Here is a 26351-nt window from a genome sequence, read left to right as displayed (position 1 = left end):
GAGAAGGTGCCCCCCATCAAGATTTGTAGATGCCATAAATGATATTTGAATCAATTTCCATGCTTTTTAAACTTTCTCCCTTAGTGACCCTTTTCTATTTCTTTCGTAGCATCAATAGCAGAAGTCCCAAAAGCAGTGTAAGAAAGCTAGGAATAAAAATGATTTAGACATGAGCTGTATCTGAAACCACTGAATCCCTTTTGGGGACGCACACTCACCCCTTAGGAAAGCAGAACCACTGCGGGCAGTGTTGGCTTCCCTGCGGCACAGACCTGGAGCCTACTAGGGCGGCTTGAAGGGAAGGTTGGGCAGTTAATGAAGGCCTGAGACTGTTCTTTCAAGATGGAACCCACGGTGCCTTGTGTTTTCCCAGGGAAGCTGCAGAGGGTGGGTATTGCCGGAAGTGAGACTGGAAGACAAATCAGCCGCCTGTGTTAGAGTTGAATGTTGTGTAGGACACCAGGTGCTCAGATTGTGAGCTCTCCTCCCCTCAGGATCTGCTCTGGGTCAGAGAGCCTTAGGAGGCGGATTTTGTTTCTAAATGGAAAGTTTTCCCATCTGTGCCACGCAGTCGAGGGGTGTCCTCCCCCCCTCTGACGATACGGCGCGGATGACCTGAGCCTGACATCTTGGGTTTTGGTCCCAGAGGCTTGGAGCAGTGTCTCTAATGGTCTGAGGGACCCCTGGGGGCCTTTATCCTTTTCCTCACCCTCTTCTCCCTCTTCTTGGCTCCCCGGCTTAGCAGCACCAGGCTGTGGTCTAGGTTCTGTACTTCCCTCACCACATTCTCTGCTGACCCTCCAGCCACAGCTGGGCCGGGCACCCACCTGCAGGCAGCCCTCCAGCCTGCATCTCCTGCCCCCATCTGGGAAGGTGTCCCTTTGTGTTGCAGATGGCCCTTCCTGCCCCTCCCACTCTCTTTAGAGTGCTGGCGTCAGTAGGGGATCAGAGTCTGGAGTCAGTCATTCTGATTGACCTTTTCTAAGCTTTTCCTTTCTTGTGGCGACACCAGAAATTCCCTTTGTCCCAGTGTCCCTGGCAGCTGCTCTGTAGTGGTGGCTGTGGTCGGCCAGTGAGGCCGTAACAAGATATGTTTAGTATTAAGAGCACATGTTTACACAAGAAGACAGACCTGGCAGGGCCGAGGTCTCCGGTCAGTTTGTACATCCCTTCACACAGGATCCCTTGACATTAAACAGCCTGTCGCGGGAGACAGAGGGCCAAAAGCAGGACCCCATTCTGTCCTCGGGCCAGGAAGCAGCTCTCCCCTCTTCTTGGGAATGGGTTCAGACTTGAGCCCTGGGCTGCTCCTTGGGCCGGCGCAACTTGCTGGGTAGAGTCACAGAATGAAACGCCAGCGGCCACTCAGTCCTTCCTGCACAGGTAACGAGAGATGCAGCGAGGCCTCGGGGTGTAAGGTTTGGGTGCGGGCACCCGCTTTGCCTCCTGTGCTCCGTTCCTCCAGTTGTGGCTCCCCTCCCTCCACCCAGGTGAGCTGCGCTTAGTCAGCAGGTTTGGACCCTGCCAGAACTTCAGTCTCCCAAGTTGCAGAGAGTAAGGGAAGCTTAATTTGGTCTCTGCACTGTAATTTTTTTTTTAATGTTTATTTTTTGAGAGAGAGCGAGACAGTGCAAGTGGGGGCGGGGGGGGGGGGCAGAGAGAGAGGGAGACAACAGAATCCAAAGCAGCTCCAGGCTCTGAGCTGTCAGCACAGAGCCCGACGCGGGGCTGGAACTCGAACCCTGAGCTGAAGTCAGACGCTTAACCGACCGAGCCGCCCAGGGCGCCCATGGTCTCTGCACTTTTAGAACATGCCCTACAGCTGCTGTGCTCATGGTTTCTATTTGCTTGTCTGTTGAGTGGTGGCGGTCTTGATTTGCAGAAGCGGTAGTAGTGAAAAGCTAACTTCAGTTCCCAGGGGATAATGCTGAACATCAGATTCAAAGACATAATTTGGCCAAGTTTGTTGCCCGTGAATCTGTTGGTCCTGTTTGGAAAAAAGGAGCGTTGAGACACCTGGGGTCAGACAAGCCCTGCCTTACCAGTTTCCTATGTTTTTTCCTCCTTTCTTGTGATTCTTCTGGGGTACTGGGCCTCTCTGGTTTTACATTAAGCTGAGAATTCTTGGATTCCCTGTTGGAAATGAAACACTGCCAGGCTGGGTCCCATCTCCTGGTGGCATCCTGAGCCTTTGACCATGGCCCTGAGGTGACAGCCTGTGGTGGCAGTGCACCCCTCCCCCCACGGTGGCCTCACCCCCTCTAGGAGAGGACGATGGACTCCGGGGACTTCCCGGGAGGGGCTGTGCTCCGCCTGGCCACTGTGATGCTGTGATGCCGATTTGGCTCATCTGGCATCGTCCGTACCAAAAGCTAGCTGATGGCAGAATTCTAAACAGCACATGGCCATCCACAGCCTTCACAAGCTTGGAACCTTCAGAGGCCTAGGAAAATGTCCAAAGATCGGAAAAACATGTGTTGGTTTTAGTTTTATTTTTAAGACACTTGTTGCTATGGAAGAGACGGAAACCAGGTTTAGCTGTAAAATTTATCGATGTTCCAAAGCCGAGAGATAAATTGGAAGCTGCCTGCATCCTGACAGCCCCAGCTGGAAGAATCTAGCCCGTGGGTCTACCAGGTGTTAGGGAGCCTGCACGGGGCACGGGCAGGACGGGCCCGGCGGCAAGCACCACCCAGCACGGTGAGCGCTCTGCAATGTTAGTGGTGTTACCAGTTGGTAGGAGTTGGAGGAAATAGGATCTCGGATGATGAATACCGATGGAATGTTCCCGAGAACCTTTTGTCTGACCTTTTCAATTTCGAACTGTTAAGGGACTGATCTCAGGATCTAAGGTTTGATTTTTAGTTTTGCTTTAAGGCGGGACCGTGACAGCCTCCACGGCCCTATCAGAGCCCGTCCATCCGTCTGGCGAGCTGCTCTGGTCAGGTGCCAGGACCTGCAGAAAACCCCAAGCAGGCGGGGCTCCGCTTTCCTCCCGGCCGCGCCCTCTGCGTTGTGTTGGAGGGGGAGCCCGGCCTCTGTGGTCCCCTTTCTTTCCACCTCCATTAACTGTCACTGTGTGTCCTCATGCTCAGTCTGTGGTTGAAGGACTCCTCACACGTGGAAAAGAGCCACATCTGGCAGGAGGCAGACAGGTAACCGGTCCCCGAAAGCTGGTGGTGGTAGCTCGCTCTGGCTCGTGTGTGGAGTGGAGAGGGTGTGGAGGTCCTCACCTGTAAAAGAGGGGCGTCTGTCTCTAATGGAGAAGGACAGCAGGCACAGGGCTTAGTACCCAACAGCCACTTGACAAAGAGGAATTTACTTCCCTTCGCTCCTCTGTGGACGCAGCTGGCATTAGAACACGTGCTTCTCCCTCCAGTGCTGCCTGTAGCCCGTTGGCACCTGTGCCCCTTCGGGGCTCTGACCTGGGGCCTGGCGGGAGGAGCTCCTGCCCAGCTAGGACCCGTTCATGGAAGTCTCTTCTCACTGTAGCCCAACAGCGAGCGGCTCTCTCCTGGGACAGTGTGAACCCCGGGTCCAGGAAGCAGGGCTGCCGTGCAGGGAGTTGGCCGGGGTGGGCTTCCCTCAGCGCACCCCACAGCCTTTCTCTGCCGCCCTCCCTCCAGAGCCGGGCCCTGCTGGGTCTAAACAGTGTCACCAGGACAACCAGCCGAGTCCACAGAGCTGCCTGTCCTGGGTGCTTCCAATTTCCTGGCAGGGAAGACTAATTAGGAAGGGCTGCTCCTCAGCTGTGAAGACTGTTGCTAGCTCTTTCGGTTTTGTTCTGTAAACCTCGTCCTTCCTCAGGCCAGTGCCCGGGGCTCCGTGCAGGTTCGCCGCCTCCACCAGACCTGAACTTCACAGGTGGGCCGCAGGTCTTCAAGGTGGCAGCCCGGAGCCCTTGGGCACCCTGGGAGACCTGGAGGCCCAGCAGTTCCTGGGTGACAGTGGGCAGCTGCAGACTTCTGGAACTTTCTGGAACATAGGGGTTGCTTGTGCAATAGCAGGCTTCACTGCGGCCCAGAGGCGGGGCCGTCCCAGCACTGGTCCAGCACCTGGACTGGGCCGGCCTCTGTGGCCCAAGGCTAGGGAAGGGAAGTCACTCCTAGAGGGGAACAGACATCAGAAGGCCGCCTTGACCTTGTCCTCTCAGGCCAACTTGGGACTTGAGGACTCCTGAGGTCACCCTGTATTCTCTGTCTCGCCATCCAGTATGGGGGGCCCTAATCTCGCGATAGGTGGGGTTCGTTTGTTGGCTGGTTTGAATTGCTAGACTCTTCCTGTAAAAGGCCCAAAAGGAAGAGCTCCTTTTCCTCCTGTCCTGCTCTTAGGCAGCCATGGTCACCTTCTGCTTGTCTCCAAGCTGACCTCCAGGCTTGTTGGTTTCCGGGGCCCACAGCTCTGCCTCCCCTGGCGCCTGCAGGCAGAGGGAGGCTCATCCCTAACGCCCTGCCCCGGCAGCCCTCACCTCTCCAGGCCCAGCTGGTGGAGGCACCTTCGCTCCTCAGCGGGCCAAGGAAGCGTGAGGCGGGAGAGCTTATCAGTCAGCTCGGCTCCACGGGCCTGGTGGCAGAGCTTCTGTTCAAACAGGGCAATTTGCAGAGATGCAAGTCTGGCCTGATCGAGGGCCACACGGGAGCTTGGCAGGTGATGGCTCCCAGGGCAAAGCCGGCAATTGCCACCATCTGCTTCAGCAGGCAGAAGAATGCCCCTCTCTGCAGGAGCCCAGGGAGGGGGGGGGGGGGGGGGAGGCGGCGCATAAGCCCTGGCACATGGTCCCAGCTGCCACCCTGTTGCCCAGCTGCGTGCGTGCATGGCGGCCTTGGAACTGGGACCTGGGCGGCTTTCAGTTCTGATCAGCCCTGCTCTGGGCTCCGGCCCCACGAGCTGCGAGTGGCCCACGTCACTCGGCCTGCGTGCTCCAGGCTGGGGGATGCAAGCAGCTACCGCTTGAAGTCGTAGCTGGCACAGTGCTGGGGGGAGACCTTGGACTAGTCCACCTCAGCTGCTCACGCCACAGAGGAGGACGCAAGCTCCAGGCGAGGGGAGGCCCTGGGGGCAGGACAAGGAGCCAGGTGGAGCTCGGCCTGCCTGCTTCAGAAGGAGATGTGGCAGGGGCGAGGCCTGGGAAGCCTGAAAGTTGGGACACCCTGTCCAGCTTCCAGGTCAGAGCTGTTTGGTAGAATTGTACAGTTGGCCCCTGAAAAAGATGGGTGTGTAATGTGCAGGCCAACTTATTTGGGGCTTTTTTTTTTTTTTTTCAACGTTTATTTATTTTTGGGACAGAGAGAGACAGAGCATGAACGGGGGAGGGGCAGAGAGAGAGGGAGACACAGAATCAGAAACAGGCTCCAGGCTTTGAGCCATCAGCCCAGAGCCTGACGCAGGGCTCGAACTCACGGACCGCGAGATCGTGACCTGGCTGAAGTCGGACGCTTAACCGACTGCGCCACCCAGGCGCCCCCTTTTTTTTTTTTTTTTTTAAATAAATGCAGTCCAGGGGCGCCTGGGTGGCTCAGTCGGTTGAGCCTCTGACTTCAGCTCAGGTCACGATCTCACGGTCCGTGAGTTCACGCCCCGCGTCAGGCTCTGGGCTGATGGCTCAGAGCCTGGAGCCTGCTTGCGATTCTGTGTCTCCCTCTCTCTCTGCCCCTCCCCCATTCATGCTCTGTCTCTCTGTGTCTCAAAAATAAATAAACGTTAAAAAAAAAATTTTTTTTTAAGAAAATAAATGCAGTCCAGTACTATAAACAGATTTTCTCTTCCTAAAGACTTTCTTAATATTTCTTCTCCAGCTTTCTTCATTGTGAGACTATATAATACACATCACATATAAAATCTGGGCTAATCGACCATTGGTGTTACCAGTAAGACTTCCAGTCAACAGTAGGTTGTTAGTAGTTAAGTTTGGGGGGGGTCAAAAGTCATGCAGAGAGGGGCACCTGGGTGGCGCAGTTGGTTAAGCGTCCGACTTCAGCCAGGTCACGATCTGGCGGTCCGTGAGTTCGAGCCCCGCGTCGGGCTCTGGGCTGATGGCTCAGAGCCTGGAGCCTGTTTCCGATTCTGTGTCTCCCTCTCTCTCTGCCCCTCCCCCGTTCATGCTCTGTCTCTCTCTGTCCCAAAAATAAATAAACGTTGAAAAAAAAAAAAAAAAGTCATGCAGAGATTTTCAACTTAACGGGGGGCTGGCACCCTGCACCCCCCACATTGTTCAAGGGTCAACTTACTGTGAGCCACAAATGCAAGCCACATCTGTAATTTTAAGTTTTCTGGAAACGCACATTAAAAGCGAAGTGAAAAGCAACCCATAAAACTTTTTTTTAATGCATTTCATTTAACACAGTGTATCCAAAATATTTTGACTTTAATCAATATAAAAAAAAATGAGATATTTTACATCTTTTCGTACTGAGTCTTTGAAATCAAGTGGCTGCCGTGTGGGACGGTACAGGTCTCCATGGAGGCTCTGTCCCATCCCGGCCTTCTCAGTGACACTTGGCTTGCTCACATATTTAAAGCCCTACATCTTTTCTTTCTTTGTCCCTTCCCTTTCTCCTGTGCTTTTAGTCTTGGGGGTCAGGATCACTGCCATCTGACTAGGAACATCTCCGAGATCAGGCTGTTCCTGCCTGCGTGTCAGCCCCTGTCTGGGGAGCTGGGTGCTGATTTGACTCGGCATTAGACAGTCACGCCAGGAATTCACCTCTCGGTTTTCTTGCAGTGAATCAGTTAGCCTTAATCGCTGGGGCGTGTGCAGGCCTCCTGTGGCGCTCGTTTATTTCCAGGAGAGCTTCTGAAGACAGGAGACAAAGCTCAAATGTTCCAAATCTCCGCCTCCTGCCTTCTCCAGCCGGGGTCTGCTTCCCTCTCCCCTGTCCACGGTTAAGGGGCCCTCCCCTGGTCCCAGCTCTTCCCAGGGCTGGAGTCTAGACCTCTTTTCTCCCTGCCCCCTCCCTCCATTGACCACCACCTCCCAGGAAGAGACTTGGAGCTCTCGGGAAGGCAGCCTTCCTGTCTCGGCTCTCCCAGGGGCTGCCGCCCCTTGTCCAATCTCCAAGATAAGGAAGTGAGCTCTCTGGTTGGATATGCGAAGTTAGCATTCAGGGCTGGCTGCCGGACCTTGCAGTCATTTAAACAATGGCCCTTTTCTGAGAACGGTTGATTGCTAGTTGTGGTTAGAAGAAAATTGTCACCCTGCAATAACAGGGAGGGAGGGCTGGGGCGGCGGGGGCCACGTGCCCTCTGGGCCTGGCCTTCCATCCTTGGCTCCGCTCACCATCACGTTCAACTGGGAACAGGACTTTGGAGACCACTCTGCTCCCCTACTGCTACTTGCTCTGTCAAGGCTCCTTGGTGCCCTCCCCACCCCTGCTGCCCCCCTCAGCCCCTGCCCCTCCAGGATGGGTGACTGCTGTGTCCCCTCCCCAGGACCAAGTTCGGTGGCTTGTCCATGAGATGCTGCCCAAAGGGACTCAAACCTTTTCTGTCCTCCCGGCGCACACGGCCGGTCTCAGCTCTGTCCCTGCCGTCTCCAGTCGGAGGGATCCTTCTTTCTTCTCTGGGTGTTTTCTGCCCTCAGCTGGGCCTGCCGGGAGGTCCCAGGCCTCCAAACCCAGCACGACTGCCTCCCTCCCTTTTGCTACTGCCCCAGCCCTTCCTCCACCGAAACTGTAATGGTTCCAGGGAGTGGCTCTAGAGCCGCGGAAGGGTTCTTCTCGGCGGGCCAGTGAAATGAGTGGCTGGCAATAGAGGGGGCACCGTGGGAGAAGGCGGCCACCGAGATGGCCTCCCTGGCACTCAGTGTGAGGAAGAGGCCACGAAACTGGTACGGCTGTCCGCCACTCCACCTGTCTCGAGAAAAAGCCACCAGGGACCACTTCTGGGGGACCAGGTGAGGAGAGGTAGTCAGGAAAACCCAAGTCTAGTAGCTTCCCAAGGGGCTCAGCCGGACCCTAGGCTCAACAGCACCTGAAGGCTAATGCTGGGGGTTCTTGGGGGAGGGGCGCCCCAGCCCCTCTGGAGCTGGTCTCGGACTCTTTGGAGGATCCCAGCGATGTTATGTCGTACTGCATCTGGCCCCAGGGCCACGGACAGACAGGATGACACTGAGCCAGCCAGGAAGACCGGGCAGCGGGACTGTGGGTGTCCTCTGGGGAGCCAACTGGGTGGTGCCCGCTTTTAAAAATGTACCTTGAGCCAGTTGTCTGGGGTGAATGCCCCCTGGCTGCCCCATCGTGGTGGTGGAGAGCACAGAGCAGAGGCCAGCCGCCCCCGGCCGGTGGGGTAAGAGCTGTGGGTGGGGGCGTGCCCGATAGCCCGATAGCCAGGTGCCCTGTATTGCCTGGAGGTGTTTATCAACCCCCAGCCCGAGCTGCGAGGCCGGGCCCCTGTCTTTGAGCATGCGCGAGCCTCTGTCTGTCCGCAACCCTGTCCCTCCTGGGCCCGGCTATTTCCCCGCCTGCCTGGATGCGATCTCTGCCGCTTCCCTCTGGGCGTGTGGGTGTAACAAGTCCAAACCTCTGGGAGTCAGGCAGGCTCGGGCGCCCCGCCCTCTGGGCTGTGCCTCTTCCTCCCAAACTGGTTGTGCAGGAGCAGCTGAGTGTGGGCAGTGTGGGTGCATGCGTGGCAGCCCCGGCCGGCGCCCGCTCGCCGCCTCACCTGCGGGGAGGGGCCTCCCAGAAACTGCCTTCTCGGTGCCTGGCCACCCCACCTCGCCAGAGCCCAGCTGAGCAGCCAGCGAGGACACACGCCCGCTGCCTGCCACCCGCCTGCACCGGCCGAGCCCAGCCTGAGCGGCACCTGCCTTTACAACCATGTTCAAGGGTCTGAACAAAGGCTCCCAGGGAAAGGGGTCCCCTAAGGGCTCCCCGGCCAAGGGCTCTCCCAAGGGCTCCCCTAGCAAGCACAGCCGGTAAGTGGGGCCCGGGGCAGCGGGCTGGAGCGGGGTGGTGCCCGGCCCAGGTGCTCCCATTTCCACCTGCAAATGGCAGCCCGCCCGGAGCTCAGGACCAGCCCAGTGCTGGCATTTAGTGTCCCGAGGCCAAAGGGCCCCGGGGGTGGACTCTCTCCCTTGCCCAGACAGCTCCAGTCCTAGCAGGAGGCCAGGGACGGCCTGGGGCTCCCACATTCTCCAAGGGGCCTGAGGGCCACGGCTGGGGGTGCTCTGCAGGAGACACGATGGATGAGGAGGGCCCCGGGGGGTGCTGGGAGACCCGAGTGCCTGGCTCCCTGTCCGTGGCTCTGCCCTCACGGCTCTGCTTGGGCTGGGCTGACCCTTGGAACCTGGGTACAGGGTGGGCAGAGGGACGGAGGCGGAGAAGGGAGGCTGGGTGCCTGGCGCAGGGAGGCGGGGCTGTTGTGCTGCTGGGTCCAAGCTGTAGCTTTCCTCTCCAGGCTCTCACCTGGGGCCTTGAGTTTTGTTACAGTGTTGGGGTGTGAGGAGAGGGTGCCGCAGGGAAAGGGGAGGGCCAGAAGGCCCGGGACATCCTCAGAGCCTCCCTCTGCTGCCCCAGCTCCCTGCCCGGCCCGGCCTGCCTCTCGACAGCCCCGTGGTCCGCAGACAGACTTGGCTGCTCCCTTCTCGTTCTTCCCTCTCACTGGCCGTCAGCCCCCTCTGCAGGGTGGAGGTGGCAGATGGGAGTGGAGATGAAAGGCTCATTAGCCTGATAGGGATCAGGGTGATGACACTGAGGCTGGGCTTCTGGGCAGACAGGAAAGACAGCAGTTAGGACTCTCACTGCAGTGACCTGTCCTTCGGGGCTCCTGGGCCCTGCCCAGGGTGGAGTGTGCTCCTCCCGATGGGAGCAGCCCTCCCAGGAGGCCAGGCCTGAAGACAGGTGACCCGGGGCTCAGGCAGGACCCACAGCCCCCTGTCGCCAGCCAGGGTCCCAGGCAGCGCTTTCCTAGCCTGGGGCAGCTGGCGGCTCTGTCTACACAGCTCAGTTGGCTCTGGCTGCAGTCGCCCCACACAGGGCTCATTGTTCCCCTCATGTGCAGTCTAGTCCTTTGACACGTTTATTGAGCACCTACTGTGTGCCAGGACTGTTCTAGGCACTGAGGATGCCACCTTACACAGAACCAACAGGTCCTTAACTTTGTGGTGCCTATATTCTAGTGGGATAAGACCTAGCTGGATGCCGACTACACAGGCTGCGCACTGGCTGCTTCAGGTGGATTCATCCTCCTAACACAGAAACACTGTGATGTAGATAGTATTGAAGCCCCACTTTACAAACGAGGCACTTCGGGCACAGAGAGTTTAAGCAACTTGCCCAAAGCCACACAGCAGTATAGCTCTGGAAAGTGATCATACCCAGGCTGTTTGGTCCACAGTTCTTTCATTTTTTAAAAATGTTTATTTATTTTGAGAGAGAGCACTCGTGAGCAGGGGAGAGGCAGAGAGAGAGAATCCCAAGCAGGCTCTTTGAGATCAGTGCAGAGCCCAACTCGGGGCTCAATCTCAGGAACTGAACCGTGAGATCATGACCTGAGCCAAAATCAAGAGTTGGATACTAGGGGTGCCTGGGTGGCCCAGTCGGTTAAGCGTCCGACTTTGGCTCGGGTCATGATCTCACGGTTCGTGGGTTCGAGCCCCGCATCAGGCTCTGTGCTGACAGCTCGGAGCCTGGAGCCTGCTCTGGATTCTGTGTCTCCCTCTTTCTCTGCCCCTACCCCACTCACTCTCTCTCTCTCAAAAATAAACATTAACATTTTTTTTTTTTGAAAGAGTTGAATGCTTAGCCAAATGAGCCACCCAGCTGCCCCTGCCCAGAGTTCTTTCTGGCACCATCCCTCTGTTGGGGCAGCCAGGGGTGGGGGTTCATCCTTTGATCCCTAATTCAAGGCCAGCTCCCTGAAGCCTTCCCCTTCCCCAGGGCTGTGACCTCACAGGGTGCTGTGCTTATGAGGCTTGGACGACTCTACCTTTTACTAGGTTTGCTTGACCCTCTAGGCCGCAGAGCATGAGCTCAGGCACACAGCAAGTGCCCCGTGCAAAGGACTCTGGGGAGCCAGATCAGGCTTCTACTCTGCTCCTTGCTGTGCGACCTAGAGCAAGTCAGGTCCTAATCTAGGCTTAAATCCCCTTAATCTGGGGATGTTGAAGTGTCCGCACAATCTGTATGCCTCCCCCTGCCCCAGTGCTGTGTGGCTCCTCCAGATGGTTATTAGCCTGGGCATAGGCAAAGCCCAGGGTGTGAGGGGGAGACAGGGCTGGGGTGGGAGGAGGTTGGGGTGGGGGACATGCCGCCCCTCCCCTACCCCCAGCCAGCCCACTGGCCCTCCCAAAGCCCAGCCATGCTGTCTCGGGCCTTAGCGGCTGAGGTATGATTCACTCCCAAGTGAGAGACAGGGAGCTGGGTGGGGTTAGGAACTCACTGCCAGGACGGTGATGTTGGCCTGCTCCCTTGTGCCAGACACACTGGAGACCCCCATTCTCTGAACCCTCATGTGGGGACAGTGCTCTCCGACCTTCAGGACTGGGAATCTCCCAGAACCTCCTGCAGAGAGAGACCAGAGACCCCACGTCTTGGAAGCCGCCCTTCTGGGCAGGGAGCCTGGCTGCAGAGAAGAATAGGGCCGAGGGACACAGGGGACCCCACACAGGTGGACCCCATGCAGGTGGCTCTTTTCCAACCAGGCTGCTCTCTGTCCCCACCCCCACCCCAGGGCTGCCACCCAGGAGCTGGCCCTGCTCATCTCCCGCATGCAGGCCAATGCCGACCAGGTGGAGAGGGACATCCTGGAGACCCAGAAGAAACTGCAGCAGGTAAGGCTGCAGGGGTGAGGGGGCAAGGGAGGCTCCCTGGAGCATCTGGAGTGCAGGCGGTGAAGGTGGGACAGACCACCGTTGGCCTTCTCTGGTCGTTCCCCAAACACAGTGGGAGAGAGGGCTCCGCTCTGCTTCTCTGTTGGACTTCCAACTTGGGAGGGTCAAAGGGGCTCCCCCAAGTCTTTGCGCCTGCCCCACAGATGCCCTGGGCCTGGCCCTCCGCTGGTGTGGGCACTGAGGTCGGCAGATGGGAATGCGAGAATGGGGCTCGGGGCAGGGGTGATGATGGGCAGCGAGGATGTGGTCCCACGCCCGCAGGACCGAGTGCACGGCGAGCAGGACCAGGCCCTGAAGCACCGGCAGGAGGTGGGCCGCAGCCTGAAGGAGGCCGAGGTGCTGCTGAAGGACCTCTTCCTGGACGTGGACAAGGCCCGGCGGCTCAAGCACCCGCAGGCCGAGGAGATCGAGAAGGAGTGAGTGGGGTGGCAGCCGGGGCCGGGGCTGGAGAACGGAAGCGTCGGGGCTCCAGGGGAGCCCCAGGCCCAGCCCTGACCTGCCGGCCCCCCTCCTTCGTAGCATCAAGCAGCTGCACGAGCGGGTGACCCAGGCGTGTGCCGAGTACCGCGCCCTGTACGAGAAGATGGTGCTGCCCCCCGCCGTGGGGCCCAGAGTCGACTGGGCACGGGTGCTGGAGCAGAAACAGGTCAGGGTCATCCCCAAAGTCGGAGACACCTCAGGGAGATCAAAATCACAGCTGACCCAACCGGAAATCACAGAGCTCTGTGTCATGGGGGGGGGGGCGGTGGGGGGGGCCTGCTGAGTGCTTGCACCTGGGAGGGTCTGGGAAGGGAGAGCTCGCAGGGGACCGTGCGCAGCCAGGGAAGGCTTCCTGCAGGAAGGGGTGTGTGAAGAGGTGGGAGGGTTCAGTTAGGTTGGGGTGAAATGGTGAGAGGACATTCCAGAAAGAAGAAAGGGAGGCTCCAGCCTGGGTGGGGTGGGAAGCGGGGTTTTCTGGGGAGGCAGGCAGAGCCAGGTCATGGGCGTGTCACCCTGAGCATTGGGTGGGGAACCGTGCCTTGATATCACAACACAAAGGTGCCTGATGACAATGAAGGGACAGTGGGGAGGGCACGGGTGTCGCAGGTGTCGCAGGGTCCCAGAGCCTAGCGACAGGTGTGTAGGCGGGAGGTACCGAGGCCAGGGCAGGTAAGGAGGCAGGGAGGGGCAGGAAGACATTTTAGCGGCCGAGCTCTGCATTCTGGGGACCAGTAGGCATCGGGGACTGCAGTCGTGATGACGCTCAGCCGGGGCCACCAGAGGGCAGCATGTCCCCCGGGGTGAGCTGCCTGCCGTTCACCTGGGCTGCTCTGCGGGCCTGTCCACCCTCTGCCCGAACGACCGACTCCGCTCCTCCGCACGGGGACGCGGGGAGGGCGTGGGAGGGCTGGCGCCCTGCGGCTGAGCTGAACCCCCAGCTCCTTCTGCAGAAGCAGGTGCGCGAGGGCCGGTACGGGCCCGGCATGGCCCAGCTGGAAGAGCAGATTGCCGAGCACAACATCCTGCAGAAGGAGATCGAGGCCTATGGGCAGCAGCTGCGGAACCTCATCGGGCAGGTGGGGGATATACATCCCTGCCTGGCCCCTCCCCTCCCCTCCCCTCCCCTCCCCTCCCCTCCCCTCCCCTCCCCTCCCTTCCCCTCCCTTTTCTCCCATCCTAGCCTAAGTGGCCTGGCGGGCCCTCTGGGGCAAGGGATGGAAGTGGGGGGGCACAGTGGGCCCAGGACAAGGGGTACAATCTCCCCTGCATGCCGCCTCTTGCTGAGCCTGCTCTGTCTCCCCCCTTGGTGAAGCAGGACGCAGCTACCATCCGGAGCCAATACCGGGACCTCCTGGTGAGCGGAAGGGCTGGGTGGACAGGGAGAGGGCTGGGCCTGGCCCCCTGCACCCTTCCCGGGGCCAGCGTTTCCGGGCACAGCCTGACGGCGCCCCTTGCTAACCCCCTTCCCCCGCCACGTCCCGCGGAGCACAGAAGGCGGCCTCGTGGCGCGGGCAGAGCCTGGGCAGCCTGTACACGCACCTGCAGGGCTGCACGCGCCAGCTGAACGCCCTGGCCCAGCAGCAGCAGGGCATCCTGCAGCAGGACTGGAGCGACCTCATGGCGGACCCCGAGGGCGTGCGGCGGGAGTACGAGGTCGGCGGCAGAGTGGGGGGCTGGGGGAGGGGGGCACAAGGACATCCCGTCCCGTCCCCCCCCCCCCCCCCCCCCCCCCCCCCGTCACTGATGCTCCGGACTCTTCCCCCAGCACTTCAAGCAGCACGAGCTGCTGAGCCAGGAGCAGAGCGTGAACCAGCTAGAGGACGACGGGGAGCGCATGGTGGAGCTGGGGCACCCGGCTGTGGGGCCCATCCAGGTGCGAGGGACAGAGATGCCGTGGTCTCAGGGCCGCCCGCTCGCTGCGGCTGGCCGCCACCTCCGGGGGCTCCCCAGGGAGGCTGGGGAGAGGGAGACACGGCCCAGGGTGGGGCCGGCCGAGCGGGCAGTGGATGGGGGCACAGAGCAGGGCGGGCGCGGTCCGAGGGCTGGGTGTTGCTGTCCCCAGACCCACCAGGAGGCCCTGAAGATGGCGTGGCAGAACTTTCTGAACCTGTGCATTTGCCAGGAGAGCCAGCTGCAGCATGTGGAGACGTATCGCCAGGTGAGCCGGTGCGCGGGGCTGGGTGGGGGCCGGAGGAGACAGGGGCGGGCGGCCACCGGGGCCCTGGGCGCAGAACGCCACAGGACACGCTCACACGGAGGGAGACAAGGCACCTCATAAAAACGGCAGAGCTGTGTCATCGTGACTGGGTCCCAGAGGGAAAACGAGGTCACGCAAACATTCACAACAGGGCGAGGTGGCTCCTGGGGGCCGGGGGGTGGGGAAGGGGTTGGTTCTCAAAGGCAAACTAAATAAATTAGTTAAAATCTTACTCTTCTGCATAAATCACAAGTGATGTTTCATATACTTTGAGAGGGACATAAGCCAAAGGGGTTTTCCTTCCTTTTTAAAAATGTTTTCCTACATAACTGCCATACCATTATCACACGGACAAGAATTCCACAATATCACCCAACTGCAGGATGTTTCTTTTTTTTTTTTTTAAAGTTTACTTATTTTGAGAGAGAGAGCAAGCATGCATGAGTGGGAGGGGGGCAGAGAGAGAGAGAGAGAGAGAAAGAGAGAATCCCAAGCAGGCTCCGTGATGTGAGTGCAGAGCCCGAAGCGGGGCTCGCTCCCACGAACCGTGAGATCATGACCTGAGCCGAAGTCAAGAGTCGGATGCTTAATCGACAGAGGCACCCAGGTGCCCCCAGGTGCCCCCAGGAATTTCTTTGTAAAGCACACTCCTAGCTTCCACTTGGGGGCACCCACCCCAGTTTCCAGCCAGGATGACAGCAGGTACTGGAGTAAGCAGGAGAGCCCCACTCCATCTGGACAGGAAGCACAGAAGCCACGGTGTTTCATAACCCTGAAACAAGCCCAGTGAGCCAGAAACGCCCATTTGCAGAACACTCCGGTTAAAAAAGCCGCACGGCCTGGGTAGAAAGGCCGACGGTGCAGGGGCCAGTGCAGGGTTGGTGGGCAGAGCTCTCCCCCTGACTACCCACGACCTCAGTTCCAGGAAGAGGCCGACTCCGTCAGCCAAACCCTGGCAAAGCTGAACTCCAGCCTGGACACCCAGTACAGCCCTGCCCCTGGGGGGCCCCCTGGCGCCCCCACAGAGCTGCTACAACAGCTGGAGGTGAGCGAGCCCCACCAGACCACCTGCACCCCGCTCCAGGGGATGGGGCTGGCCCTTGCGTCTAGGTCTCACCCTTCTCGGGGGACTTATTCCCGTCCTGAGCCCACCCTGGGTGGGGAGGAGAAAGGGGTCCGCTCTAGTAGGAAGGGGCTGTTCTGTTACCAGCAAGCCCTTTCCACCTCTGGGCCTCAGTTTCCTCACCTGCAATGCGACAGAGACCGCCTGGGAGAGATCTGTGCGCCGCCCCCCCCCCCCCCCCCCCGCTCACCCCAGCCCCGACTCTAGAGGCCTGGGTGATGCTGAGCAGCCCCCCACCCCGCCCCGCCCCAACCAGCAGACCCCAGGATCCTGGGCCCCTTGGAGGGCCTTCTTTTACTTTCCTGACTTAGAGACCCTGTCTTCATGAAGGCCCCTTGGCTCTCATGGTGGGGGTGGGCAGTACGGGGCAGGCCTCAAGTGCAGCCTGGGACCCCACAGGCAGAGAAGAAGCAGCTGGCTGTCGCTGAGAAGACCGTTGGGGACCTGCAGCGGCGGAGCCATCAGGTGGCCCCTCTGCAGCAGCGCAGGAACCCCCCCCAGCAGCCTCTGCACGTGGACAGCATCTGCGACTGGGACTCAGAAGAAGTACAGGCTCTGCCCGCCCAGCCGCAGCCCTGCCTCCTCCAGTCCCACCGTTGCCTCCGCTCCCACCCATCCCCACCCTGCCTCAGCCCTCTGTCCTCCAAGCCCTGCCCTGCCTCTGGCCTGTCCCTGCCCCTACCCCAGCTCGTGTACCCAGCCCCGACTCCATCTTGGCCTCAGTTCCCCCTGCCCCTGAGCCAACACGAGCCCCGCCTGCCCTGTCCCCCAGGTGCAGCTGCTGCGGGGTGAGCGGTATGTGTTGATGGACAACACCGACCAGCACACCTGGGTCGTGCAAGGCCCAGGTGGGGAGACCAAACGTGCCCCAGCCGCCTGCTTCTGCATCCCGGCTCCGGACCCTGAAGCCGTGGCCAGGGCCTCCAAGTGGGTCCGCTTGGGGATACTCGGGGGCAGGATGCAGGCTGTGGGCCCAGACCAGGTCCTGTGGTGTTTGCCCTTCACCTGGAGCAGTGACTCCTGGGGCGGAGTTGGGGGGGGGGCGTTCAGAGAGAGAGGAGAGACGTCCCTCTCTGATCTCCCCCTTGTTCTAGGCTGGCCTCGGAGCTGCAGGCCCTGAAGCAGAAATTGGCCACAGTCCAGAGCCACCTGACAGCCAGCACTACACAGCCCTTACAGACTGGCCAGCAGGGTACTGAGGGCTGGCCAGAGACTTGGGGATTGTTGGGAGAGAAGGACTAGATTCCTACTTTGGTCACTGTCGGGGGAGTTGTGATGGGAAGGGGGGGACCCTGGATTAGGGACTTCTGCTGGGGGGTTCCATCTCTTGGGTTGGCAATCCCCGAGGGAGCATGATCCTTCCCCCAGTTAGGCCCTACCCACCTGCCTCCCTCCCTTCCCCACACAGGATGCTATGGGGGCACCAGGGAAGAGCTCCTCAGGCAGATGGGCAGAGGGCAGGTAGGCCCTGGACCCTTACAGGAACTCTATGTCCCCAGCTCCCGCTGGCTCAGCCCCAGAAGACCCACAGGCCCAGAAGCTCCTGACACAGATGACCCGACTGGATGGAGACCTAGGGCAAATAGAGAGGCAGGTGCTGGCCTGGGCCCGGGCCCCACTGAGCCGCACGGCACCACTGGAGGACCTGGAGGGTCGCATCCAAAGCCACAAGGTGGGTGGATGAGCGAGGACAACAGGGATAAGAACAACCCCTCCCCTGGGGGCGCACGAACTAAAGGTGAGGCGAGTGTGCGCGCAGCCGCAGGGACCCAAGGCAGAGGCAGGGAGCGGACAGTCCAGGGTTCAAGACAAGCTGACTCCCACTGTGGCTCCTCCGCTGACCAGCTTTGTGATCTTGGCAAATCACTTAACCTCTCTGGGCTCTGATTTCCTCGCCACTGAAAACAGACACAGTGATACCCATGCATCTGGTTGTCCTAGGGATGACGTCAGGCCCAAGGAAGGTTCTAGAAGGGCAGGGCCCGGGGTAAAGGCCCTGGACCCTGCACCTGGGAGGTGTTCCAGCGAGGGTCCCAAGAGCAGCAAGGAAGCCTGGGCTTCCTCCTGGAGGCAGGTGGGAGAGCCTCCCCAGGAGAGGTTGCAGTGTGTAAACTCCATCACAAAAGGACAGTCCTCTGAGCGCTAACAGTAAAAGCAGCCCCTCCCCACGGGGCAGGGAGGAAGGGGGTGGCGGTTTGAGTTATGTCCTTGCCGACCAGTTTCTGTTCAATACAGTGCTGGGGTTTGGTTTCTAAATTTTTGAATTTCATTGGCCCATGTCCCCATGCAAACAGCTGGTCTCCACTCTACCTTGTACCGGAGGTGTGAGATGCTCAGAGGGCCCGTGGGGACAGGAGGGCTCCAGGGCTGGGACAGGATGCGCGGGAGGTGTTGAAGACTGGGTCTTGACTCTGAGGGGACGTCATGGGGGGACGGCGGAGTGGGCAGGGGGCAGAATGCAGCCTCAACACAGATCCCCCCGCCGCCTGAGGCTCTGAGGCTGACAGGGGGCCGGGCCTTTACACCTGAGTCACCAGTTATGACTGCATGGGGACATGGCAGCCCCCAACTTAGTCCTCAAGTCCTGAAGCAACCACGTCTCCCACGTTAGGGGTGCTGGGGGCCCTAGGAAGCGCACTTAGGCCGAAGGTAGTCAGTGAGTGGCTGAGGAGGAACAGAATAACCCATGTGGACAGAGCTAGGGCTTTGCCGCCTGACCTGGGCGACCGGGCAGGGAACCGTTTTGTGAATGGCGCAGTGACACCCACAGGGTCGTGCTGCCTCCTCCCATCAGTCTTTCTGCAGATGAAGACACTGGGGCTCAGGGAGGTTGACAGGCCCAAGGTCATCCACAGGGGGATTCTGGGGGCCAGGACTGATCCCTGATCTCTGGCCTCAGCCCAGGCTCATACCCACCATGCTCTGAGGCCTTGTGGGCAGGGTTGGGTGGGCCCTTCTGGAAGGAGATCTCTGACCCTGTCCCGCCCCGCCCCGCCCCGCCCCGCCCCAGGGCACAGCCCAGCGGCTGCAGAGCCTGGGAGCAGAGAAGGAGGCAGCCCAGCAGGAGTGTGAAGCGTTTCTGTCTGGCCAGCCCGTGGGCCCCGTGGCCCTGCACCTGCCTGTGGTCCTCAACAGCGTCAAGAACAAGTACAGTGATGTTCAGGTTCTCTGCAACCTCTACGGGGAGAAGTAAGTGCTCCAGGGACTGGGAAGGGGGACCGCTGGGTGGTGCCATTGGGGTGCGTGTGGCCCTGGGAGCTCCTGACATGGGGCCCCCTTGACACAGAGCCAGAGCTGCCCTGGGTCTGGAGCGGCAGATCCAGGACACGGAGAGGGTCATCCGAGGCTTGGAATCTTCTGTGGCACAGGAGGCCCCTCTCCCTGCCAGCCCAGGCGCGCTGCAGGAGAGGGTCAGCGAGCTGCAGGTGAGGGGCCGGGTGGCCTTGCTGAGCATTTGCGGGCGGTGGGGGGGGTGGGCGTGGTGACTCATGGAGCCATGAGGGTGCATGGCGCCATGTCCCCTCCTCCCCAGCGCCTGCGGAGGGAGCTGCTGGAACAGCAGGCCTGCGTGCTGGGGCTGCACCGCGAGCTGAAGGCCACCGAGCATGCGTGCAGCACCCTGCAGAACAGCTTCCGCGAGTTCTGCCAAGATCTGCCTCACCAGCAGCGCCAGGCGAGGGCCCTCACCGACCGCTACCACGCTGTGGGGGACCAGCTGGACCTGCGGTGAGTGGCTGGGCTGTTAAGGCTCGAGGCACGCCCCCCTCCCAGTGCACAGCAGTGGCTGCTGCCACCTAGCTGTGTGACCTTGGACTGGTGACTTCATCTCTCTGAGGCTGGGTTTCCTCAACTCTAAAACGGGATAATAACCAGCTTTGCACAGTGGCAGTATCGTAGCTAATGAGGTTTATCCGAGGCGCGATTATTGCTAATTAAAATGGGATAATAACTGCACCCGTCTCCCAGGGCGAGCCTGCCTACCTCCCTGGCAGAGACTGTCTGGGCCTTCCCTGAATGCTCAGCTCCAGCATAGGCCCAGAATAGGGCCTTCTGACCTGTTCCAGGGAGAAAGGCACCCACCAGTCTCCTCTGTGCACCCCTCACCTGTCCCCAGAGGGTAGCCGTCACCTCTGCTCCGGGCCTCCTCCTCCTGCAGGGAGAAGATGTTGCAGGACGCCAGCCTCACCTACCAGCAGTTCAAGAACTGCAGGGACAACCTGAGCTTCTGGCTGGAGCACCTGCCCCACAACCAGGTGCGGCCCAGCGATGGGCCCAGCCAGGTGGCCTACAAGCTGCAGGCGCAGAAGGTGAGGAGCTGGGACCGCAGGCCACCTCCAGCCTCTCTGGGGGCCCTCCCCACGGGGAGAGCCGCCCACGTGAGTGTGGCCCCCTAGTGGCCAGCGTTCTAAGAGACCTCAGAGCTCAGGCCCCTGCTGGGGTCACCCCCACCCTAAACACTCGCTCCGCCTGGCCCACAGAAACGGCAAGCCCAGCGCCATCTGGTATGATGTGGGCAGCGAGCTTTACGCTCCTGGGGGTTCCAGCTCCCCCCTCATCCTCTTCCTCCTACTTGCCAGTCCCCTGCTACGCACTGGCAACGAACCAGAGGCGACGGGCACAGCCAGTCTGGTGGGGGAGGCCAGTGCCTTGCAGACCACCTTGCTGGCGAGGGCTCTGGTGGAGAGCCAGAGCCCCGTGGGAGCCCCTGGCAGGACACAGGGGGGTCAGGGCAAGTGGTCTGGAAGACAAGGGCCTGGGGCTGCAGGAGGAATGACAGTGTCTAGGGAGAAAGCAAAGGGGTATAAGGTCGGGCAGGTGGCTTGGGACAGAGATTCTTAGACCTGGCTGGAGATTAGAATCACCCAGGGGGCTTTTAAAACATCCCTGTCCCAGAACCCCACTCCAGACGGATTAAATTGGAATCGCCAGGACCAGAACGTCGGTACTTTTTTGTTGTTGTTTTAAGTTTATTTATTTATTTTGAGGGAGAGAGAGAGCCTGCGTGTGTGCACGGAAGTAAGAACAGAGAGAGTGAATCTCAAGCAGACAGCACGTGAGCTAGACTTGGGGCTCGATCTCACGAACCGTGAGATCATGCATGACCTGAGCCGAAATCAGGAGTCAGACGATCAACTGGCCGAGCCACCCGGGTGCCCCACATCAGCACTGTTTAGAAAGTTCCCCAAGTGAAGAAAAGGGGTGGCCAAGGTTAGGAACGATTCAGATGGAGCAGTGGTCCTCAGGTCCCTGGACCTGGAGCACCAGCATCATGGAGACAGTTAGGCGTGCAAATTCTCAGGCCCCAGCCCAGCTCCGCTCAGTCATGACCTCTGGAGGGGGACCTTCAATCTCTGTTTCAACAAGCTCTCTAGGTGGGTCACAGGGTGAAGGCCCCTGGGCTAGAACGTGACTCTGAGGGGCACTGGGCAGAAGGAAGGGATTCTCCCAAAAAGAGGAAGGAAGAATTCCCGGAAAGGGCAGTTGCCCAGGCGAACTCCTGCCCCTGCGGCCCCTGGAGCGTGCTGGCTGCCTGAGGCCCCGGAGGAGGGCCTGGCTGAATGGTGTTTGCCGACCTCCCTCGACTCCCGCTTCCTCCCTGGCAGAGGCTACAGCAGGAGATCCAGGGCCGAGAGCAGGACAGGGCCATGGCGTCCCGCCTCTCCCAGGACCTGCAGGCAGCCCTCCAGGTAAGCACTTCACTTCTCTCCCCCCCCCCGCCAGTCCTCTGCTCTCCCATCCCCTGTCTCCCCCACTGACCATCAGCCTATTGTCCTTCCCTCCCTGTTCAGGACTACGCGTTGCAGGCAGATACCTACCGCTGCTCCCTGGAGACCACTCAGGCAGGGTCAGCCCCCAAGAGACCCCGAGTAGCTCCCCTGCAGGAGAGCATCCAGGCCCAGGTGCGATGGGACCCGGCGAGGCTCAGTGTCCCTCGGCGCCAGCCCTGCCAGCTCTACAGCTGGAGCTGACCCTGTCCTCCCTCTCCCTCCCTGCTTCCCGTCTCTAGGAGAAGAACTTGACAAAGGCCTACACGGAGGTGGCAGCTGCATGCCAGCAGCAGCTGCGCCAGCTGGAGTTTGCCAGAAGGATGCTGGAGAAGGTACGGGGACAGCGCCCACTCCGTCCCTGTGCGAGGCAGCCTGGGCTGGTCACGGACATGGCAGGCTCGGCGGCCTGAGGGGTACAGCTCTCGACCTTCCCCGGTTCTCTCCCCAGCGGCTCTTCCAGGCTGGTAACCGTCTCAGAGTCAGGCCCTGGAGATGTCATTCAGTGCAGTCACAGCTTAGCCACTGGGCAGTCTGCCAGTGGGGACAGGAGAAAATCCCCACGAAGTCTTTAGCTCAGGACCAGCCGCAAGGGGCAAGAGGCCACCTAAGTCTCCATCCCTGGGAGACAGAAGCCTTCCATGGCTCTTGGTGTCTGGCTGAGGAACTTGCCATCTTTCTCCTACACCGACACCCCCAGAGGAGCGTGGGCCCATACCCGGGAGCCTGGCTGGAAGGGGAGGGGCAGAGGCTTGGAAAGGAGACCCTGTCCTGTTTGCACATTCTGGTGCAAATTCCTCCCGAACACTGCCTTGCATCGTGGGGCTGAGGGGTCCTCTCAAAATCCTGCGTCCAACGACTGCGACTCCTGCTCCCGGAACCTACCAGAAGCCTCAGGAAGCAGGGAGGGGTCTCTGATCTCAGCGTGCAGTGGGGGTGATAGAAATGGGGCTCATCCCTCCCCCCCCCCAGCCCACCTCCCCTCCAGGACTCTTTCCCTCCTCCTCTCCCTCTGCAGAAGGAGCTCAGTGAGGATATCCAGGTGACCCATGATGCACGGCAGGGGTCTGAGGGCCCAGCCCGAGCAGGGAAGGATTCCGAGGCCCTGAAGTCCCAGCTGGAGGAGGAGAGGAAGCGGGTAGCTCAGGTGCAGCACGAGCTGGAGGAACAGAGGAACCGGCTGCTGCAGCTGAGGACCCAGCGGCCCTCGGAGAGGCTGGAAGAGAAGGAAGTGGTGGAGTTCTACCGGGACCCCCAGCTGGAGAGCGACCTGTCCAGGGTGAAGTCCCAGGTGGAGGATGAGGGCAAGAAGCGGGCCAGCCTGCAGGCGGACCTGGAGGCAGTGGCCCAGCAGGTGGTCCAGCTGGAGAGCAAGAGGAGGGCCATGCAGCCCCACCTGCTGACCAAGGAGGTCACCCAGATCGAGAGGGACCCTGACTTGGACAGCCAGGCGGCCCAGCTCGGCCGCGAGATCCAGCACCTGCGGGGACAGAACGCCACCGTCTCGGTCCGGCTGGAGGAGCTCAAGAAGGAGCTGCTGGCCCTGGAGAAGAAGGAGCCGAACGTGAAGGAGAAGGTTGTGGTGAAAGAGGTGGTCAAGGTGGAGAAGGACCTGGAGATGCTCAAGGCGGCCCAGGCCCTGAGGCTGCAGCTGGAAGAGGACACCGTGCGGAGGAAGGGCGCCGAGGAGGCCGTGGCCGAGCTGCGGGCTCGTCTCGAAGAGCTGGAGCGGGCAATCGGCGCCGTGGAGCCCAAGGTGATCGTGAAGGAGGTGAAGAAGGTGGAGCGGGACCCGGGCCTTCTCGAAGAGGCGGCGAGGCTGAGGAGCCTCCTCGAGGAGACCCGGAGCGAGAACGCGACCCTGGCGCGGGAGCTGGAGGAGCTGCGGGGAAGGCACGGCGCGGCGGAGAAGCAGAAGCCCAAAGTGGAGCTCCAGGAGCGCGTCCACGAGACCTTCCAGGTGGCTCCGGAGACGCAGCAGGAGATGGCGAGGCTCAGGGCCCAGCTGCAGGAGACCGCTGGCAAGAGGAGCCGCGTGGAGCAGGAGGTGGCGGCGCTGCTGCCCGACCTGGCGGCCCTGCGCGCCCAGAAGCCCGCGGTGGAGTACAAGGAGGTGACGCAGGAGGTGGTGAAACACGAGAGGAGCCCCGAGGTGCTGCGGGAAATCGACCACCTGAAGGCGCAGCTCAACGAGCTGGTCAACGGCAGCGGGCGGGCCCGGGAGCAGCTCATCCGCCTGCGGGGGCAGCGCGACGAGTGGAAGCGGGAGCGCTCCAGGGTGGAGACCAAGACGGTGAACAAGGAGGTGGTGCGCCACGAGAAGGACCCCGTCCTGGAGAAGGAGGCCGAGCGGCTGCGCCAGGAGGTGCGAGAAGCCGCGCAGAAGAGGCGGGCGGCCGAGGATGCGGTCTCCGAGCTGCAGAGTAAGTACCTGCTGCTGGAGAGGAGGCGGCCCGAGGAGAAGGTGGTGGTGCAGGAGGTGGTGGTCACCCGGAAGGACCCGAAGCTCCGCGAGGACCACAGCCGGCTGAGCCGGAGCCTGGACGAGGAGGCGGGCCGGCGGCGGCAGCTGGAGCGGGAAGTCCGGCAGCTGCAGGCTGGCGTGCAGGAGAAGGAGGGCCTGCTCAGCTTCCAGGAGGACCGGGGCAAGAAGCTGGCCGCGGAGAGGGAGCTGCGGCGGCTGACCCTGAAGATCCGGGAGCTCGAGGAGCGGCCTCCTGTGCCGCAAGAGAAGATCATCATGGAGGAGGTGGTCAAGCTGGAGAAGGACCCGGACCTGGAGAAGTCCACAGAAGCCCTGCGGCAGGACCTGGACCAGGAGAAAGCCCGGGTGACGGGGCTGCATCGGGAGTGCAAGAACCTGAGGGTCCAGATCGACGTCCTCCAGACAACCAAAGCGCAAGAGAAGACCATCTACAAGGAGGTAATCCGGGTGGAGAAGGACCGGGTGCTGGAGGGTGAGCGGTCCCGGGCGTGGGAGGCGCTCAACAGGGAGCGTTCGGCCCGGCAGAGCCGGGAGGAGGAGGTGCGGCACCTGCGGGAGCGCATCGACAAGGCCGAGGCGCTGAGGAAGACGCGGGCCCGGGAGGAGGCCGAGCTGCAGAAGGGCCGGGACCAGGCGGCCCAGGAGCGAAGGCAGCTGCAGCAGGAGCTGCGGGAGCTGGAGAAGCAGAAGCAGCAGACGGTGCTGCATCTGCAGGAGGAGGCGCAGCTGCTCAGCCGGAGGACGGAGAGCGAGCGGCAGAAGGCCGCCCAGCGGGGCCAGGAGCTCTCGCAGCTCGAGGCGGCCATCCTCCGCGAGAAGGACCAGATCCACGAGAAGGAGAGGACCCTCCGGGACCTCCACGCCAAGGTGAGCAGGGAGGAGCTCAACCAGGAGACCCAGACGCGAGAGACCAACCTTTCCACCAAGATCTCCATCTTGGAACCGGAGACGGGGAAGGACATGTCCCCATACGAGGCCTACAAGAGGGGCATCATCGATCGAGGCCAGTACCTTCAGTTACAGGAGCTCGAGTGTGACTGGGAGGAGGTCACCACCTCGGGCCCCTGTGGGGAGGAGTCCGTGCTCCTGGACCGCAAGAGCGGGAAGCAGTACTCCATCGAGGCCGCCCTGCGCTGTCGGCGCATCTCCAAGGAAGAGTACCATCTCTACAAGGACGGCCGCCTCCCCATCTCCGAGTTCGCTCTGCTCGTGGCGGGGGAGACCAAGCCCTGCTCCTCACTCTCCATCGGCTCCATCATCTCCAAGTCCCCCCTGGCCTCCCCAGCGCCCCAGGGCACCGGTTTCTTCTCTCCCAGCCTCTCTCTCGGACTCGGCGATGACAGCTTCCCCATCGCCGGCATCTACGACACAACCACAGACAACAAATGCACCATCAAGACGGCAGTGGCCAAGAACATGCTGGACCCCATCACCGGGCAGAAGCTGCTGGAGGCCCAGGCGGCCACGGGGGGCATCATAGACCTCCTCAGCCGGGAGCGCTACTCCGTGCACAAGGCTATGGAGAGGGGGCTGATCGAGAACACCTCCACGCAGAGGCTGCTCAACGCCCAGAAGGCCTTCACGGGCATCGAGGATCCCGTCACCAAGAAGAGGCTGTCGGTGGGCGAGGCCGTCCAGAAGGGCTGGATGCCCCGGGAGAGCGTGCTCCCACACCTGCAGGTGCAGCACCTGACTGGGGGGCTCATCGACCCCAAGAGGACCGGCCGCATCCCGGTCCCGCAGGCGGTGCTCTCTGGAATGATCAGCGAGGAGCTGGCCCAGCTTCTGCAGGAGGAGTCCGGCTATGAGAAGGATTTGACAGACCCCATTTCCAAGGAGCGGATGAGCTATAAGGAGGCCATGGGGCGCTGCCGGAGGGACCCCCTGAGCGGCCTGCTGCTGCTCCCAGCTGCCCTGGAGGGGTACCGCTGCTACCGTGCCGCCTCCCCCTCAGTACTGCGCTCCCTGCCCCTGCGCTGAGGGGGCCAGGCGGTCCCGGGGAGCGGGTGTGAGGGGGAGGGTGGGACACGTGCACTCCTCGCCCCGGGGAACAGCCTCATCCAAGCGGGTGGGTCCTTCCTCTGATACCTGTGCTATTACTCGGAAGTTTGCGGTGTGGGACCCCTCCCCCAACTTTGGCTGCCCAGCCCATCCCCAGACCCAGCCATCGGCACATCTGTCTCTCCTCCCTCCTCCCTGCCCCGGTGCTTCCAATAAATGAGTTCTCCCCGCGTCTAGTTCACATTTGGGAATGCAGGATGGATTTGTCTGAGCCATAAGCACAAGGGAGCGTTGCTGGGGTCCTTCCCAGGTGGGAAGCAGACCCATCCACCCAGCCTGGCCAAGGGAATGGATGCTTCCAAGGGCTTTGGCTCCCTTGACTCTGGGAGCGGTGCAACGGCAGGCCCCGGAGAGACCCTGAACAGCCCCTCCCGTCCCCACTGCCTCTGCTCCTGGACTTTGACTTCTGGCCA

The 26351-nt window shown here is 61.0% G+C and overlaps 1 protein-coding gene and 1 non-coding gene across 3 annotated transcripts; both read left to right on the top strand.

Moving 5' to 3' along the window:
* Window positions 1-28: 28 nt before the first annotated feature.
* On the top strand, window positions 29-26119 carry EVPL (envoplakin). 2 transcript variants are annotated; one of them, XM_086688085.1, is made up of 22 exons: window positions 29-1383; window positions 11668-11767; window positions 12089-12243; window positions 12347-12473; window positions 13258-13383; window positions 13623-13661; window positions 13799-13960; window positions 14073-14180; window positions 14370-14465; window positions 15424-15549; window positions 16027-16173; window positions 16400-16554; window positions 16722-16819; window positions 17127-17299; window positions 18638-18816; window positions 18914-19052; window positions 19160-19353; window positions 19784-19934; window positions 21231-21314; window positions 21417-21527; window positions 21635-21727; window positions 22411-26119. In XM_086688085.1, exons 2-22 carry the CDS (start codon window positions 11705-11707, stop codon window positions 25855-25857), a joined length of 5973 nt encoding a protein of 1990 aa, XP_086544211.1. In that variant the 5' UTR covers window positions 29-1383; window positions 11668-11704; the 3' UTR covers window positions 25858-26119. The 2 variants fall into 2 exon arrangements, with proteins under 2 accessions (XP_086544211.1, XP_086544210.1); XM_086688084.1 differs by lacking the exon at window positions 29-1383 and adding an exon at window positions 8571-8911.
* LOC112864737 (U4 spliceosomal RNA) lies at window positions 19499-19643 on the top strand. Its single transcript, XR_003224005.1, has one exon. It is a non-coding gene; the product is annotated as a U4 spliceosomal RNA (small nuclear RNA).
* Window positions 26120-26351: the final 232 nt, after the last annotated feature.

This window comes from Puma concolor, chromosome E1, assembly GCF_028749965.1.
Source record: "Puma concolor isolate L17-30 chromosome E1, mPumCon1.1.hap2, whole genome shotgun sequence".
NCBI lineage: Eukaryota > Metazoa > Chordata > Mammalia > Carnivora > Felidae > Puma > Puma concolor.
This window is presented reverse-complemented; position numbering and strand designations above follow the sequence as displayed.